A 17,111-nucleotide genomic window follows, 5' to 3' on the forward strand; every position below is an offset into this window, starting at 1 on the left:
TCACGGGCCCAGCCCAGCCAGAGAGCACACCTGGTTCTGACCTCTTGGGTCCACAGCCCACAGTGGGGCTCAGGCTGCAGGACACCCCTCTGAGGCCTGACCTCAAAGCCAGCACAGAAAGGACACGAACAAGTTCAAGGACCTGGGGTCCAATTCTGGCTCTTCTTCCCTCTCCCAGCCTCAGTTTCCACTCAATCCCAGCAGCACCTTCCCCTCCCCACTGTGGCCGAAGGTCAGGCCTGGCTTCCTCCTCGGGCTTCCTTGGGATCCAGTTCCCAGCTTTTCTCCCCCAGCCCTCGACACACAGAACAGACCACGAGAGGGATATTAAATATCCTTTTCTAATTTATTCCACAAACAAGTGGTAAAACCAGCAGCACTGAACCTGGACAGGGGCTCCAGCCCCTCCCCAATCCCCACCCCCCCAATCCCATTAGTGTCGGTAATGAGGACTTCTAGAACGGGACCGTGAACGCCTAGAACAGGAAGAAAGAGACAGCACGTGAGCACCAAGGGAGGAGGACTAGGGGAGGGGCTGGACCCTGGTTGGGAGCGGGACAAAGGGAGCCAGCACTTTTGGGGGCCCGGGGAGCGTGGCCCAGCAGGCTTACCTCCTGGAGGAGCTGTATTCACGACCTGCAAGGGAAGACAAGAAATGAGTTGGGTGGGGGAGGGGGGGCAAGTCTCAGTCCCACCAAGTCCCCTCACACCCCCCGTTCTCCCCAGGCGGCTCAGCTGAGGGACTCACTGTATCGGGGGGACGGGGATCGGCTCTGTCGACTGTACTGACGCTCCCACTCCTCTCTCTCCTTCTCTCTCCGTTCCCGCTCCCTAAGGGGGGAAGGAGAGGGCAAAGATGAAGCAAACAGGCATCAAGGGGAAGGGAAGGGGCAGGCTGGGAGGGAGGGAAGGAGGCAGGTTGGGGGAGGGAGGGAAGAAGGCAAGTTGGGGGAGAGGAAGGGGAGGGGCTTACTTCATGCGGATCTTGCGGGCCATGGCCCGGAGTTCATCCTCTCGCTCCTGAAACACAGATCGGTCCCAGTGTGGTGCCCATTTCCCTGCCCATCTCAAGCCCCCAGGCCCGCCAGACTCAGGCCTCCTCTCCCTCCCCAAGGTCCCTTTTGGGAGGTGACCTTGACTCTTCCTGCCTCTCAGTCCCCATGACCCGCCATTAAGCAATGTCCCCCTTCTCGAGAAAGAAGCTCTCCTTCCCAGCATAGCTAATGGCCTCCCTTCACCCCACCCCCACCCCAATCTTCCTTGGCCTGCCAGTCCCTGCCCCGCTGGGCACCCTGCAGCCAGAATGTCCAGAAGCACCCTCAGCTATGCCCCGTAGCAGGAGGACTCCCCTTCAAGAACTATCCCAAGGCCCCTCTCCAGATTGAGGCCTCTGCCCATTGTCCCAAGGAGCCTCCCTGAGATGTATTGAGCACACTGTATCCCAGCCCTCCCTGCTCCATAAGCTGTCTGCGAAGCCCCGGTGCTTGGCAAACAGCAGGTGCTCCATAAATGCCCTCCTGCCTTCTCCCGTAGCAGAGCCTGGCCCTCGGGGCCTCACCTGCCGCTCATGCTCCTGCTGGATCATTTTCTCCTGCGCCGCCTTCTTATCCGCCTTGACTGGAGAAGGAAAGGCCGTGAGGTTAGCGGCCGATGGCCGGCCCGCCTCCCTCCCTCCCTGCTGGGGGCCCGCACTCACACTGCCTGTTGAGGGCCTTCTGCATCCTCAATTTCAGCTTCTCTTGGGGGGTCAGCTTGGGCTGTGGGGAAATGAGAGAGGGGAGGGGTGGTGGGTGCTCAGGTCGCCCGCTCCAACCTCATCACAGAGCTCCTGGCTTTTGAAGGAGGTAGGAAGAGAACGGGAGGGGAAGGCCCTCAGGAGAGGTGACCACCCCAAGTGGGGCCAGGGCCCACGGGTCTGCACCCCCTGGTCCCAGAGGCACCTAAGCCAGGGGCTCCAAGCTGTTTGGGTTGACCCCAACAAGCCCCGGGGTTCCTGCCCTGGGGGCCCCCCAATGCCCCACCCCCACCCCATCCCCACTGTAGGTGCTTGGCTCTGGGTGGTGCCGCCGCTGGGAGTTAGACGGGCGAGTTCCAAATTCTTACTGACTTTGGCAGCTCCTGTCTCTTTACCCGAAGCTGTGTCGGCCCTGGGGGGGATGGGGAAGGAAAGGTTGACCTCGGCACCCAGGTGGGCACTCTACACACACCCGTCCGCTGGCCCTCGTTCTCTGGGACTCCCGCACCCACCCCCGCCCCCGCCCTCACTCCCGGCTCACTTTTTCAACTTCTCCCCCACGGCTGGGGACGCCACCGGCCTCGTCAGCTTCTCCCTCAGGGGCGATGGGGAGTGGGTACGGCTACGGCTGCGGCTGCGGCTGTGGCTGCGACTGCGGCTGTGGCTGCGACTATGGCTGTGGCTGTGGCTGTGGCTACGGCTGCGGCTGCGGGACAGGCTGGGGGACCAGCTGCTGCGACTGCTGCTCCGATGCCGCGGGCCCCGGCCCCCTCGGCGGTAGCGCTCCCCCGACCGGGAGCGGCTCCTGGAGAAGACAAACGCCCGGGATGCCACGGGGCCCTGGCCCCGCTCAGGCACATCCGGCCCCTCCGGCCCAGGGCCCAGCTCCGTCCTCGCCTCCAGGGAACTGACCTCCTGGGGTCACTGCCCAAGAAGCCCAAGGTCCCCCACCTGGGGGACAGCCGGGCCCTGGACGTTATGCTCATTGTGACTAGACAACTCAGCAAGCCACAGCTTGAGAGCTGGAAGAGAGCCGAGAGGAGGCGCCATGGCGGGGGCCACACCCCGCCGCCTGTTCCCCCCAGGGTGCCGGTCGCCGCCAGCAGGGGGAGCCCACATTGGGGGGCACAAAGCGGCCCTCTTGTCCAGCCCAGATGGGAACAGGAAGCTCCTGCGTCACCTACTCATCACGGCTCGAAGGCCGCTAGAGCGCAAGCCCGCTCCCTCTGACATCCTCAAGGACTCCAGATAGTGCCTCAGAGCCTTCCTAGTGGGATGATCCACCGCCTGCCTCAGTTTCCCCATTTATAAATCAGAGCGCCTAAGAGTCCCTCCTCCCCATAACAGAGACCCTGTGGTGGAAGCCTCTTTTCAGCCCTCCCCCCACTCCCCGCTCCTCCATCTGATCCCCCGGGCCTCTGGGCAGAGGGCAGCAATGGCGCGATGCTCACGGGCTGCCAGGACACTAAGCGTTGCCCTCCAGTGTAAGAACCTCCACCTGCACTGGTGGGCATGCAGACCAGGGGATGCCCTCTGGCGGGGCGCCTGCAAACTGCCTCACAAACACAACCTGCGCCTAAGCAGCCGTCTGCACACGTGCACGTGCACACACCACCAGGACCAGCAATCACAGCGTCCCCCCAGCAAAGGCCCAGAGCCTGGGTCCCTGAGACTCTTGTGAGGGGGGTGGGGGGGAGGTCACCCCTGCGTGGCACAATCCTTCCCCGTGGCCACGGCCTCGCTAGCTGCCTGAAGGGCTCGTACAGGGTCACATGGCTTTGAAGCATCACTGGCAAGATCTGAACACAGCTCCTCCTGACTCCAAACCCGGTCCTCCCCCTGCTGTGGAAGCTAGCAGCTGGCCTGGTGTGGCTCCTCCTCACATGATGACCACCCTAACACGTTCTAGAACTGCCAAGAACCCACGGGAAATTCTCGGGCCCGTGGCCTCCAGGCTGCCCAGCCTTGTCCGGGCAGGGGGCCTTCATGGGCGGATGCCGGCCATCCCGGAGTGCCGCCCTCAGCCATGAGCCTCCCTCGCGGGCGTGCCTTGGGCCGAGCCTTGGGGAAAGGTTCCCTGGGGACCCTCCCCCAGCGGCCCCCTGGAAATCCCAGCACAGAGCCTGCTGACCCGGCACATTCGCACACAAGAAAACTTGGGCTAAGGGGGGATGGGACTTGACCCAGATCACCCAGGGGCAAGTCCGAGGTGGGAACTACGGCTGGTCCTCTCGAGCACAGGCCAAAGCGGGACCCAGTCCATCCATCCCCAGCTCTGGGAGTCCCTCAGAGGCCTCGAGGACATGACTCGGAGTTGGAGGCCCCCCAGAGAGCCATTAATGCAAGATGAGGGAGCAGAGGCAGAAGACGTCCAAGCCAGGACCTGATCTCGGGGGGTGTCCCAGCTCTGAGGGCAGGTGCTCTCCCCCTGCAGAGGTGACGGGGGTCTCTCCTCCCCACCACCCTCGGTCTTTCCTGGGCCCCGAGCACAGACTCTGCCCTGAAGCTCGGCCTCCCTTCGAGACTCCCAGAAAGGAGCCGAGGCTGCTGGTCTGGGTCCCAGATGCCCCTCTCTGTACCCCCAGTGCTGCCGTCCTGCTCTCCTCTCCTCCTTGGCCTGGAGCCCAGTGAGCCCCCCCCTCCAACCAAGGTCCTGGCCAGGCCAGAGGCAAAGCCCCGGCCCCACCTTCTCCTAGACCTCCTGTCCCCTCTCCCCCTCGGCTCACCCCCACTCACTGGCAGCCTCCCTCCCGCCTGTCACCCGTCTACGCTGTCAGGGGCCTGGTCTGTGCCATCTCTCCTGAGGCAGAGGCCGGATCTGTACCCCAGGCGCAGCCAAGAGGTGCCGCAGCACGGCCCAAAGGAGCCAAATTCGGGGCCCGCCCGCCCGCCCGCCCCCTCGGCAAAGCGCCTACCTGGATCGCCGCCGGGCCCCGTAGCCACGGCGGGTGGGTGAGCGGGAGTAGCGGCGCCCGTCTCGCGAGCCGCCTCCAGAGTGACGCCGGCCCCGACTCCGGGAGCGCGAGTAGCGGCGGGAGCGCGAACGGGAGCGGGAGCGCATGTGTCGACCCGGCCGGTAGTGGCCCCCCCGGCGAGAGCGGGAGCTCGACCGTGAAGTGGAGGTGGAAGTGCTGGAGGTGCTGGAGGAAGAGGAGCTGGAGCGGCGGCTGTGGGGGACGGAACAGAGGGGAGGGACGCGCGCGGTCACTGACAGAGCGGCGGTCAGAGAGGCGGGGGGAGCTGGGGGAGGCGCAGCCCTGTCCCCACCCACCACGGCCATGGCAGGGGCAGGGGTACAGGCAGAGAGACATCGGGACACGGCAAAGTCAGGCGAGAGTGAACGTTACCGACCGGGAGCTGGCGTTACGACCTGGCGCGGGGCCGCCGCCTGGCTGCGGGGCCATCGGGGGCTGGCCAGCCCGAGGTTTCCCCGGCGCAGCCCCGGCACCGGCGGCGGCGGCAGCAGCGGCCGCCGCCTCCTCGTCACTGCCCCCGAAGCTGGTGATGAAGGTGATCTTCTCCTCCCGGCCCGGCGTCGGTGACCGCGAGCGGGAGCGAGATTCGGAGCTGGACTCGGACGGTGACCTGGGGTGGCCGGAGGAGAGCCCATCAGTCACGCACCCGAGGGCCCCCGGGGGGACGGGAACGAGCCCAGGCCCTCCGCACAAGGACGGGCGCCATTTCTCATCTTAGCTCGGCGTTTTCTCCAGAGCCCAACACGGGCCTCCCTGGGATGTGGCGCTTAAGGACCGACCCCAGCCCCGCCAAGCCCCCGGGACTCACCGCTTGTAGGGGTCATAGGTGGGGCTGTCTCTGCGTGCGTAGCTGCAGAACGAGAACAGAGGGGCCCATGGCACCGGGGCCCGGGGGAGCCCTCTCACACCCAGATCCCGCCTCTCCCTCCTGCACTAAGACCCCCTAGGAGCACCAGAGGTGGAAGGGACCCGCCCCGGCAAGGACACAAAGCTGGCTCCTCAGACTTGGGCCACCCCCTTGCCCTTCTCGGTGCAGCCCCAGCCCAGCCCAGGAAGGCGCGGGCAGAGTGGGGGACAGTCTGAACCTGGCCGGGATGGAAGCGGGGCCTACCTTGGGGGGCTGATCTTACGACCCTTCAGCCTCTTCTCGCGGAATTCCCTCCTCTGTCGCCGGGATCGGCGGCCCTGGGAACATGACGGGTTTGAGGGGAGGCCACCCGGCCCCCTCCCCTCGGCCCCGGGGCTGCTGCAGCCGGGGCCCCTCTCTCACCGAATACATGGCTTTCTCCTCCTCCAGGGCCTTGGCGTGCTTGATGGCCTCAGCCTCCTCCTTGTCCTTCCGCAGCATCCTAGGAGAGGGCACACGGGTTACGGGCAGGGGCACCCACTCTCTGGGCTCAGGTCTGGCCACGGCCAAGAGAGACGCTGTGCGGGGCCAACGATATTCCTTCTTCAGATGGAACTGAGAGGCCCAGAGGGCCCCTAACAACCGGCCTGAGGCCACAGCAAGGCGGAGGCAGAAGCAGGACCGGAACCCAGATCGCCAGAGCCCGTGGACCTCGTCCTCCAGACTGCCACCGGCCTTGGGCCTTCCCCGAGCCCCCGCTGTCTGCCTGCCTTCCATGAATCCTCTCCCTGCCCGTCCTGCCCTGTGCTCAAGCCTTCTGCAAGGTGGCCTCCCTACTCAACGCCCCAGGGGGCTTGCCTGCAGGGCTCCCAGGCTCCTCCCGGAGCCCCCTGTGGGGCCCCAGATGCCTTCCATGGGCCCCTGGGAAGTACAAAGATCATCCAGGGAGGGGGTGGAAGGGACCTGAGAGGTGCCGTAAGCCAGCCTCCCGGCCCAGCCCCAGGGAAGGCGAGGTGGGCACCCTCAGGGTCGCAGGGCCCTGCTTTCTCAACGGCCTTGTCCAGCTGAAGGAGGGGCCACCTGCACTGCCACAAAACAGCAAATGACAGAGCAAGGGCTTGAGCCCCCATCATAGGGGGCTCCTTGTGTCCTCCCCAGCTATGGAAGGACCGGTCTCCGAAGAGCCTTAGCCAGCCGGCCCGCAGTAATTCCCCTCTGAGAAGCAAAGGGACCCCAGCCCCCAAACCGCCCACTGTACCCCGCCACGTCCGTCCTGGGAGGGCTGGGGCAGAGCGTCCCAAGGCCAGGTCAGCTTGAGGACACGGGATCAAACCCACAGGACCCCAGGTCCTCTTCCGGAGGAGGGAGGCCGGGCGCTGCTCAGGGCCTCCCAGGCAGCTGGACAGGCACAGGTCGGGTCACTGAGCATAAGGTCATGTGACTGAGCAGATGCGTTTAATGCTAGAAACATGATTTACAACTGAGGAGGCTGAGACCCATCCAAGGCCACAAAAGTGGTCCTCGGAACCAAATCCAGGCGAGCCGTCAGGCTGAGGGGAGGGGCGGGGGACGGGGCGGGCCTTGTGGGTTCCAGTCCTCCCCCCGGGGCCTCACCTCACAAAGTCCCCGTCGGCCATGCCGTAGGTCGTGGCCTGCTTATTCAGGTCGGCCACCTGCTCTTGGTTCAGCTCGTCCACGTCCACTTCCACATCTGTGCCCATCAGGGGGGAGGGGAAAAGAAAGGCGGTAAGGGGCAGCGTGGCCGAGGCCAGCGGGCATGGAGAAGGCAGGCCCAGAGAAAGGCTGCCAAGAGGCAGTCAGGGCGAGGGGAGGCACCTGGGGGACCCAGGGCCTGGACAGCTGACATCCCTTCCTCATCCAGGCCTCTAGCTGAAAGACTCGCATCAAAGCCATAGGAGACCCTGCCAGACCCCCAGAACAGCCCCCTCCTCCCCCGAGGGCTCTGGATGTGAGTCCCGGACACGTACACCTACGTGAGTGTGCATTCTGAGCAGGCACCCCCGGCCACACGTTCTAGGTGTGGGCACTACCCGTGCACGTGTCTAAGCAGGTCCATTCTGGATGGAACCTAGAACGCGGGCGTTCTAGGGGTGGGGACTGCCCACGTGTGCAATCTGCGCATGGAGATCCCACAGGTTACCCTTCTACGTGTGAGCTCTGGCTGCGTGGACACCGCGCCGGCCTTTGTGGGGGACTCATACAGACGGATGTTCTTTGTGCGGGACCACACTTTAGGCCCCTATCTGTGCCAGGCGCATTCTGGGGGTACCTCTGGCACCTCCGTGAGTGCACCTATCCATGCAGGCAGGTCCTAGGGATGGGCAGCACGTGTGCCCACAGGGCTCCTGCCCATTCTCTGGGGGGAGCCCCTGCCCCTTCGCCTGCTTACAGGAGCCCGGATCACAGGCCGGGCACAGAGGAGCCGAGGGCAGGGAGGAGGGGCCCTAAAGGGAAGAACGGGACAGAAGTGCCCCAGGGGAGGGGCCGGAGCAGACGCACCAATGTCGGGGATGACCTCGTCCTCATCCGAGTTGCTCTCCTCCTCCCCAGGCGACTCCTCCTCCTCCGGCTTCTCCAAGGCCTTCTCCACCTCGGCCACGGTGCTGTCCTCGTAAGTGTAGCCGATGGAGGCCTTCTTCTCTGCCAGCCTGGGCCACGAGCAGAGGCAAGGCCCGTCAGTCCCCTGCGCCAGCCCCTGCGCCCGCCCCAGCCCCTGCGCCCGCCCTTACTTTTTCTTCTCTTCCTCGTTGGGTTTCTGCAGGCCCCCGTAGAGCTCATCTATGTAGATCTGGTACAGACACTGTTCCTCCGAGACTGGGGCCCAGCCAGACGAGGAGAAGCGGGTGGGACGGCCGAGGCAGAGGGGAAACACTGGCTGTGAGCGGGGCCGGCGGGGGGCTCCCCTGCCCCTCCTCCCCAGCCCCGACCCTTCCCTCTGCCCCCCAGCCCTTCCCCATCACTCACTGCCAGCAAAGTCATTCTGCACCAGGCCTCGGTACCGCTCATAGTTGCACTTGCGCTCATCAGACTCCTGTTCTGGAGAGCTGGGGAGAAACCCCGGGGCCTTGGAAGGAGCTCCCCACGAGCTCGGCAAAGGGCTCACCCCGCGGGCCTCAGCTCCCCTACCCAGAGGACCAGCCCGCCCCCCAGGGTGGGGCCCCGAGGCGGCCCGGCCCCACACTCACATAGTTGTCAGCAGCGGGGGGGTGTACTCGGGGATGTAGTCCAGGTGGGCACGGACATCAAACCGGTCGATCATGGTGTTGGTGTCTCCCTGCCAAGGCATCCTGAGAGACCCCAGGGGCTCAGCCCCGGCCACGGGCACCTGCCCCGCAGCACCCAGGGCCAGGCGCCCGCCCCCAGAACACAGACCTTCCCGGGGCGGGGGCCCCCTCCCCAGCCCCTCCCTCCCCCGAACATGAGGATCTCTAGGCAAGTCCAGCCTGCCCTCCAAACCTGCCCTTCCTCCCCGTCCCCACACCCCACCAGCCTGCCCACTATTAAAGCCTTCAGGCCTTGCCTTGAGTTCCCGGCCCTGGGCCGTCTCCGGGCCTCTCACCCACGCCCCCAGCCCCCCTCCGCCCAGCCGGGGGCCTCACATGTTGACAGGGCTCTCAGCAGCCAGGGCCACCGCTGAATCAAGGTGCACCTTGCAGGCCCGGCCGTGCACCTGCAGGAACTGGGCGGGGTCCTTTTTCTGCAGAGACAGAAGGAAGCTCAGGGATTCCCAGTCCGTACCCCTCACAGGGCCGAAGAAGCCGAGTCCCAGAGCAAGAGGCTCACCCGGCGTCTAAGCCAGGGTCCTGACCCCAAGCAGGGCCCTTCTCCCAGGCCAGGCTGGCCCCCAGGCAGGAGCTCCGGCCTCCGGGGCCCAAACCCCGTGGTCACCTTGTGCAACAACCAGCGCACGCCCGGCCACAGCAGCCTCCTGGCAGGGGGAAGTGTCTGGCTGACCAGGGCGCGCGGGGCCCCGGCGCTGAGGCAGCCGAGAGCGCTACAGCCGCCCGCAGCCGGGTCTGCCCCCCGCGGCCAAGCCGAGCCGCTCCGAGAGCCGAGTTCTTTTGCAGTTCTCAGCCAGGGAAAGGTTTCCAGCTTGGCGGCCAGTCCTGGCGGCCCTTCCTCCTTCACTTCTCTTCACAAAACCCCAGCCCAGAGATGAGATGGACAGAGAGCCTAGCGCCCCAGCCCCCACCTCCGTCAGGACCAGCTCCTCTGCCGGGCCGGCACAGCGGTGGCTTTTGTTGCTTTATGGTCAATTCAGACTGAGACGTTTTCGTCAACAACTGATAAAAACACGGGGCTGAGGAGGCTCAAAAACCTCGAAAACAGAGGCGGGACCCGAAACAGTCCCAGAAGGCTCGGACCTTGGGGCAAATCTAATAAAAGGAAACCGAGGGCTAACAGAAAGCCGAGCCAGCCTGATCCTTGGGTCCAAAAACATCCACCTTCACAAGGCCAAGAGAAAAGAGCCTGTTTGCAGAGGCTCACGGGGCTGAGAAGGGCCTGCAAACCCCAGCTTAAAGCTCCCTCAGGGAGGCCCAAGGCTCCCTGCGGGCCACCCTCCTCAGGTCTCCGGCGTTGGGCTCCGGGAGGGCTCCCGAGAAAGCGGCCACACCTGTCTTTTATTTCCCTCCTGTCTGTGGGTCCCCAGCAGCCCAGGCCCATAGTAGGCGCTTTAAAAAGGCTTCGTGGAGTCACTGGCTGATACACAAGGGCCGCCACAGCGAGCCGGGTCTGGGGTCAGGATGACTCATCTTCCTGCATTCAAATCGGGCCTCAGCCCTCGCTGACCGTGTGAAGGAAAGGGCAAGTCACTCCGGCATCTCTACCAAGAAAACCCCAAACGGGGCCAAGCAGGGTCTGACACGACCGAAGAACAAACATTAAAGAGAAAGGAACGCTGGGTAGGACGGCTTAGCGAGCTTCAAGTACTCTGAGAGTCGTCACGTGACGGGGATGGGAAATGGGCCAGAATTAGGAGTAAGCTGGGAAGACGCCCGTTTTAGGGTCAGGATAAAGAAAGCGAATCAGGTGCCACCCGGCAGGGCTGACCAGAGGACCGCTCGGCAGGAAGGGGGGGGGGGGAGGCAGGACCCTGGCTGGCAGGGGTTCAAAGTGCCTCTGAAGCCTTTCTCCACCCCAAGGGTGGGGAGGGGGATGCTCCTGATGGCCTGCTAAAGGACAAATTCTGGGCAGGTGAGAATGTTGGGCTGAATCTACTGGGAGAAAGAGATGAGTAAGTCATCTGTGGGGGTTCAAAAAAAGTCCCCTTCCCCAGTCTAACATGGAGCCCAAGCAGCCGAGTCCAGAATGGGGGAGGGTGCCTGAAGGCTCCAAGCAGCCTCAGCATGCCCAGAAGGGCCCCTCAGCCCGGATCAACCACTTTCCCAGGGCACTCTCCAGATCTCCCTTGCAGGGAATTGTCTATAAACCTTCCTGGAGGAGGGACTAGCACTCGGACTGCCCCCTTGCTGGTTTGCACAGGTTCTGGCACACAGTAGGGGCTTAAGTCCCATTCCTCCTCCTGGGGCCTCCCAGGCTCAGCTCCTGTCCCTCTGGCAAACGCCTCACAAGGCACTGGCTCCACAAAGAACATTTGGGGGGAAAGGGGCCTGGGAAGTTCCTGGAGCCCAGCATTCCCAATTCTCACCGGAGACACCGAGGCCGAGGGCACAGACGGCCGCCCCTGCCTCCGCGGCCCCTGTGTGGGGCACCCCGCCCCCCAGCCCTCCCGGCCGTTACTCACAATTTTCTCATAGTATTCTCGGCGGCGCTCAGCACGCTTCTTGTAGTCCACCATCATGCCCCGAAGCTTCCGTTCATGTTTCCGGGCCTCATGCCACATGGTGGCGGCCAAGCCTGTGGACAGGGCGCGAACGTAAGGGAAGGGTCTGGGGAGGGAGGGGACGCCCCCCCCTCACCGAGGGTAGGACAGCCCTGGAGGATCTGGAGAGTCCAGCCCCCTCCCTCCAATTTTACAGCTGGGGAATGCAAGGCCCAAAGGAACGGGTGACCCCCAGGAAGAGCTGGGATTGGGATCTCAGAGCCCAAAGGGGAACTTCCAAGACAATCTAATCTTTCCCCTCATTTACAGGCAAGTGAACTGAGGTCCAGAGTGGGATTTCCCCCAAGGCCAGAAAGTGCTGGGACAAGAGTCATCTAAGAACAGGGGTCTAAGAAGACCAGGGTCCAGCTCCAGCCCAAAGGGGCCCAGCAGAGCCCGCGCAGGGGACTCTCCCTTTCATGACCTCAGTGTCCCAGCCCTAAGCGGGGGAGGGAGGTGCTGACAGGTGGAATGGGCTCAGGGAAGGGAGGCAGGGCTCCTAAGTGCTTTCATGATCATCTCTGAGATGGCCTCCCTTAGGAGTTTGGGGGAGGGAAGATCTGAGAAGACATAGACAGCCACGAGGCACTGGGCTGGGACGACAGGAGTCGGCCAGGCCTGGAAGCAGGGTGGGAAGGGGAATGACAGGAGAGGGCAAAGCAAGAAGTGGGGGGGAGAGGGGAAAGCATGAAGAGGAAGGATGATTTCCTATTAGGAGGGAGAATGGAAGGGGCTTGGGGAGATGAGGGAGAGGGATTTCTGCCCTGAAGGAGACCAGGGGAGGGGCCAATTCAATGCCATGAACACTTACAAAGTGCCAAGCTTTGTTTTGGGGTTCAGAAAGCCCAGGCACAAACACCCATAATTCCCTGTACTTAAGGAGACTCCATCAGAGAAAACAAAGCACAAACAGAGGAGGAAGCAAAATACACGAGGAAACTGCTGGGTTTGGAAGGGGAGGGCTCAGATTCTAATCCTGCTTTTGCTATTTATTCCCCATGGGACCCTGGGAGAGTCCTGGACCTTAAAGCAACATGACGGGTTTAGGCTCAGGGACTTCTCGGGGGCACGGCAAGCCAACACCCACTGTCCCCGGAAGACCCATTCCCAGCCTGGAGGGGTCAGAAAAGTCCTCGGCATCAGCGCCGTGGGTCAGTTCTCAGATTTTAACAACGCGCTTGACCAGGTCTCCCACTACTCTTGCGAAAAGACAGAGATGTAAGTTTTGGGAACTGATTAAAGGCCAGACCCTCCAGCCGTTTGATGCCGACTTGGAAGGATCCAAGGCTGCGAACGTGCCAGGGATCAGGACAGGGACATCCCATCGGGGATGGCTTAACATGCCAGTGACAGCCAGGATCCAAAAAGGGCTCGACAGAATCTAACCAGCCACGGGCCAAATCTGAGAGGACTTTTTTTTCTTTGATGAGGACTAAGACTCCATCAACAGGAAGCTCCCTTTGAGGAATGGCTCCCTACCAATGGGGGTCTGGCTCAGCAGCTTCCAGAGCTGCCTGAAGAATGAATTTTAAGAAGCAAACAGGAACTCCTCCAGCCAGGCTCCTCAAACTGATCTCACAAAAGACGGGGGAGGGGTGGCCAGTGTTCATTTGGAGATCTGGGCAGTGGGGGGGCCTGCAAGTCAATAGAATCGAGGTGGCTTCCTCAGTGACCTCTTAGAAAGGGTAAGGGCTGGAGCTGGGGAGCTGACAGTCCCCGCAATGGGGCGGGCAGTTCTGGGAGCCCCACTGATTCAGAGCTACATGGCCACAGGCCTTGGAGACAACCTGAGATGGGGCCATAGGAATCATGCCCTCTTTAAGAATGTGAAGGACTGCCATGGAGAAGAGCCCTGGACAGAAACAGAACTAAGGATGAAAGCTGCAGTTAAGGCTCGGGATCAGGGATCTAGGCAAAACTCAAAGGGCTACCTTGGGGGTTGCTCAAGAACAGGCCAGCTTCGGGGATGGCCGCTTGTCCGGTGTGTGGTCAGAGAGGTTCCCGCTCAAGCAAAGTCCCAAAGAGCTGGTTCCCAGGGGCCCCCTCCCATTCAGGGGCTCCCCCTGGCACGCCTCTTCCATTTCTGGGCTCTCTCTGGCCTCCCAGGTATGACTATCTCCCAAGAGTGTCCTCATCCAGCTTTTCTCTAACCTCTTTCCTTTGTGATCTCATCTCTTCCCATGACTTCAATTATCACCTCTATGCAAATGCCCCAGAAACCTAAAGATGCAGCTCTGAGGACCTATCCTCAGCGGGACGAGGCTCTTTCCATGACCCAACTGCATAAACCAAGGAGCCCCCAAACTAAACTTCCTCCCCTTCCTTGTCTCTGCCCCTGCATTGACTATCTGCTCTCTATCTGCTCAAGTCCTCCAAGGCCCAATTCAGGGGCTACCTCCTCCATGGAGCCTTCCTGGCCATTCCTCCCGTGCTCATTTTTCAGGTACTTCTTTGTCTCCTCGTGTACCCTAATTACTTAATCACATCCCAATCACTAACCGCTTAAGAACTTCTTCATCTTCCTACATGTGGCCCTGAGTAAACAGGGCAGGAATTATTTACCGGTGTCCCCAGCACAAAGTACTGACTAACTCTCTAGCCGCTTAAAATGGACGGCTGAGGTTTGAGAGAGAACTGCCTGGGCTGGGGCAGGCTTTTGTTTGAGGTCCCAGTCAAGGATAAAATCACGAAGGCCCAGGAGGGACTTGGGCAGAAACAAAGAGAGGGCAGATTTGGGTTCTTGCTTGTTTTTGTCTTTTTTTTAAGAGGAATGGAGCACATGGAGCCCCAAAGAGGACCAACAGTCCTTGGCGAGGTTTTGGGAGGGGACCATTGGGTGGCTTGGGAAGGAACCAAGGAAAGCTCAGGGAAGGGACGAGAGGTGGACAGCACCAGGAGAGGGGGGATCACTGGGAAATCCTCTAATTAGGAGGAAGAATAGATCTAAGTAAAGAAAGGGATATTTGAAGGATCCAGAAGAGAATGGAGGAAGATGAGAACAGAATTCCACAGAAGGAGTAAGGGAAAAAAAGAGGTCCCTCAACACGATGCCCCAGAGGAGGGCAGGGAAAGGAGAAAAGAGGATCCAGCTTAATCTATGGGGAAAAGAGATGTAACTGAGAAATATTTAACAAAACTAAAGTAAATATAATAAAAAGAAAATTACACTTTAAAACTAAGTCAGTATGCTGCCAAAAGCATCCTTATGTCTGGATCCAGAGTCTTTTTCTATGTGAGTTTGGCCAGACTGCTCTGGAGCCCCACTTCCCCACCCAAGGCAATGGGGAGGGGCAGAAAGTCTGGAATGGGGAGGGGGCCTAAGGGACAAATCATGAGATGGAGAAAAGGACTAACTAACACAGGGAAGCCTTCACATGGAGGGAAAGTGTGCTTGAGGACCTCGGGAAGGCCTGGTGGGAGAAGGGCATTTGGGTGTGAGAGGGCCCGAAGTGCCCAAGGAGCCGGGTGCCAGGTCAGAGCCAGGGAGAGGGAGACCCAGGCCTTTCTGGAAAAGTGGGGAGGGGCTCGAAGAAGATGGAGTTCCGGCTTCAGGGCAAGTCTGACTTTGGTCTGACTGTAGTTTTGGTCTAAGAAGGGGAAGGTTCCCGCCTTGAATTTGGGAGAGGAGAAGCGGAAGGGCAGTTAAAAATTGGGGGTGGGGAATGGTCTCAATGAGGGCAGGTTTTCAGGGGATCTGGAAGGTCGAGAGGAGCTGGGGAGGTTGGAGGATGGGAGAATAAATGGGGGAACGGCACGTGGGGAGAAGCGGGGACAGGGGGGTGGAGACCGCGTGGCGTCCCGGGGAGGGGACCCCTCCATGAAGGAGCTGGGCAGAGAGAAAGGGGCACAGAGGAGGAACAGAGGGGCTGGGGGACGAGGCCGGGCCTGCCGGGCAGGGGGCAAGACCAGAGAGTGGAGGAGGAAGCACGGTCCTGAGCTCGGGGGGTTTGTTGGGACAGGGGCACCACCACGGGCTGTAAAGGGATGGGGGTGAGAGAGGCCAAGGGGCACCACCACGAGGAGGGGGTAGGGGCGCCGCCAAGGGGAGGGGGGCGCTGGGGCCTGCGGGGGAAAGGGCACGGCCGCAAGGTCCGGCCTCGGGAGCGGGGAAGGGACACCATCGTGGGCAGCAGGGGGGAGGGGCACCGCTGGGGGATGGAGGCTCGGGGGTCTTCCGGGGGAGGGGCACGGTCCCAGCGTCTGCGGGGTTGGTGGGGGAGGGGCAACACCGCGGGCAGGACAGAGGAGGAGCACTTCCAGGGGGAGAGGGACGTGGGGGTCTGCTGAGGAAGGAGCACGGCCGAAGGGCCTGGGGGCGGGAGGGAGGAAGGGACGCCACCACGGGCAGGAGCGAGGAGGGGCACTACCAGGGGAATGGGGATGCTAGGGTCCACTGGGGGAGGGGCACGACCCCACGGTCTGGGGGCTTGGTGGGGGAGGGGCAACACCGGGAGATGGGGGCGAGGAAGTCTGCTGGGGTCAGGTGGGGGAGGGGCCCGCGGGGACGCGGCGAGGGCGCTTCCTCGTCCCCGGCCGCCCCGCGTCCCTCTCGGGCGGGGTCTCGGGCCCATGGCCGCTCGGGGGCGGAGACACCACAGCCCTTGTCCGGCTGCCCTCTCTCCTACACTCACCGCGTCTCCGCTGCAGCCGCCGGTGCCGGAACCGGAAGCGAGGTATACGCTTGCGCGCCGCGCCGGAAAGGGAGGGGCCGAGGCCGCTGGCGGGGCCCGGAACCGCGATTCCGCCAGGCCTGGGCCTGCTGCCAGATTGCGCCCGAGGCCCGTGGAGCGCGCAGGCGCATTACACCCGAGGAGCGCTCCCGGGGCGGCCGCCAAGCTGAGGAATGCGCAGATGCTGGGGCCGAACACGTGACTAACGCCCCCGCCCTCCTTGTCTGGTGGCTCCCGCCGCCGGGCGAGTTGCGGCTTGACGACCGGAAGTGGGGGGAAGGGAGAGGGGGGAGGGACGGCAGGGAGAGCCCTTCTGGCCTTGTGCTGGCTCGGCTGCAAGTGGCTGCTGGTGGAGCCGTGGATAAAAAGCGCGTCCTCCAATCGGCATAGACCTGAATTCAAATCCTACCTGGGGGGCTTATTAGATCGGAGACAAAGCATGTCACCTCAGTTTTCCCCGCTATAAAATGGGCATGTTACACCCGCACCTTGCAGGACTGTTGTGAGGATCGCTTGTTCTCCTACGGAGTCTCTAGGTAGTCAATGAACAGAATTCGGGCCCGGAGTTCCAAAGACCCGAGTAGAAATCGTCCCTGGGAAGCTTCCAAGTTTGTGACTTTGGACAAGTCACCTCACCCTGTTCGCCTCAGTTTGCTCCTCCGGCAAATGGGCTGGACCAAGAAAGGGCCAACCGCCAAGAAAACACCCGACGGGGTCCTAAGAAAGGACAGAATTTAGCAGCACACAAAGGCTCACTCCTCCCCCTCCCCTGAGGCAGAAGGAATCTTAAATGACTTTTCTGTCCCGTTTTCATCCGGGACTCCCGCTCTGCCCCTTCCAATCAATTAGAAAACAGTCATTCATGCGCCAAGGGCCGTGGTCCTCGCCCTTGAGGAGCTTATAATCTGATGCAAAGCGTACGAAGCAGGCTATATATTGGGGAAGGATTTACGTCTCCTGTACGTAAACATACGGAACATGCGAGGATAGAAGACACTGGGAGAAGAGGGAGGGGCAGTCCAAGGAGGGAACTGTCCCA

General features: G+C 62.2%; 1 protein-coding gene across 4 annotated transcripts; it reads right to left on the reverse strand.

Annotated features, from left to right (window-relative positions):
* Positions 1-327: 327 nt before the first annotated feature.
* CLASRP (CLK4 associating serine/arginine rich protein) lies at positions 328-16,149 on the reverse strand. Of its 4 annotated transcripts, XM_051989423.1 has the most exons (21): positions 16,034-16,149; positions 11,325-11,437; positions 9,178-9,275; positions 8,764-8,865; positions 8,543-8,622; positions 8,308-8,392; positions 8,078-8,226; positions 7,172-7,268; positions 5,981-6,059; positions 5,822-5,895; positions 5,519-5,560; positions 5,087-5,320; positions 4,651-4,902; positions 2,277-2,540; positions 2,108-2,147; positions 1,697-1,757; positions 1,559-1,617; positions 974-1,020; positions 749-831; positions 612-636; positions 328-476 (listed from the first exon to the last, which is right to left on the reverse strand). In XM_051989423.1, the coding sequence occupies exons 2-21, from the start codon at positions 11,421-11,423 to the stop codon at positions 434-436; spliced, it is 2,013 nt and encodes a 670-aa protein (XP_051845383.1). In that variant the 5' UTR covers positions 11,424-11,437; positions 16,034-16,149; the 3' UTR covers positions 328-433. The 4 variants fall into 4 exon arrangements, 3 of the variants coding, with proteins under 3 accessions (XP_051845383.1, XP_051845384.1, XP_051845382.1); XM_051989424.1 differs by lacking the exons at positions 328-476; positions 612-636; positions 749-831 and having other exon boundaries at positions 2,104-2,147; XR_007952425.1 differs by lacking the exons at positions 328-476; positions 612-636; positions 749-831; positions 974-1,020 and having other exon boundaries at positions 1,580-1,617; positions 1,697-2,147.
* Between the last annotated feature and the right edge of the window lie 962 nt (positions 16,150-17,111).

This window comes from Antechinus flavipes, chromosome 3, assembly GCF_016432865.1.
Source record: "Antechinus flavipes isolate AdamAnt ecotype Samford, QLD, Australia chromosome 3, AdamAnt_v2, whole genome shotgun sequence".
NCBI classification, from domain to species: domain Eukaryota; kingdom Metazoa; phylum Chordata; class Mammalia; order Dasyuromorphia; family Dasyuridae; genus Antechinus; species Antechinus flavipes.

Excerpts from the sequence above, each read along its gene's own strand:
- CLASRP (XM_051989422.1), bottom strand. The coding sequence starts at position 11,423 with ATGTGGCATGAGGCCCGGAAACATGAACGGAAGCTTCGGGGCATGATG. Across the intron at positions 8,623-8,763 it reads CCCCCGCTGCTGACAACTAT|CTCTCCAGAACAGGAGTCTG; the intron begins GTGAGTGTGGGG and ends GTTTCTCCCCAG. Across the intron at positions 6,060-7,171 it reads GCCGACGGGGACTTTGTGAG|GATGCTGCGGAAGGACAAGG; the intron begins GTGAGGCCCCGG and ends GCCCTCTCCTAG.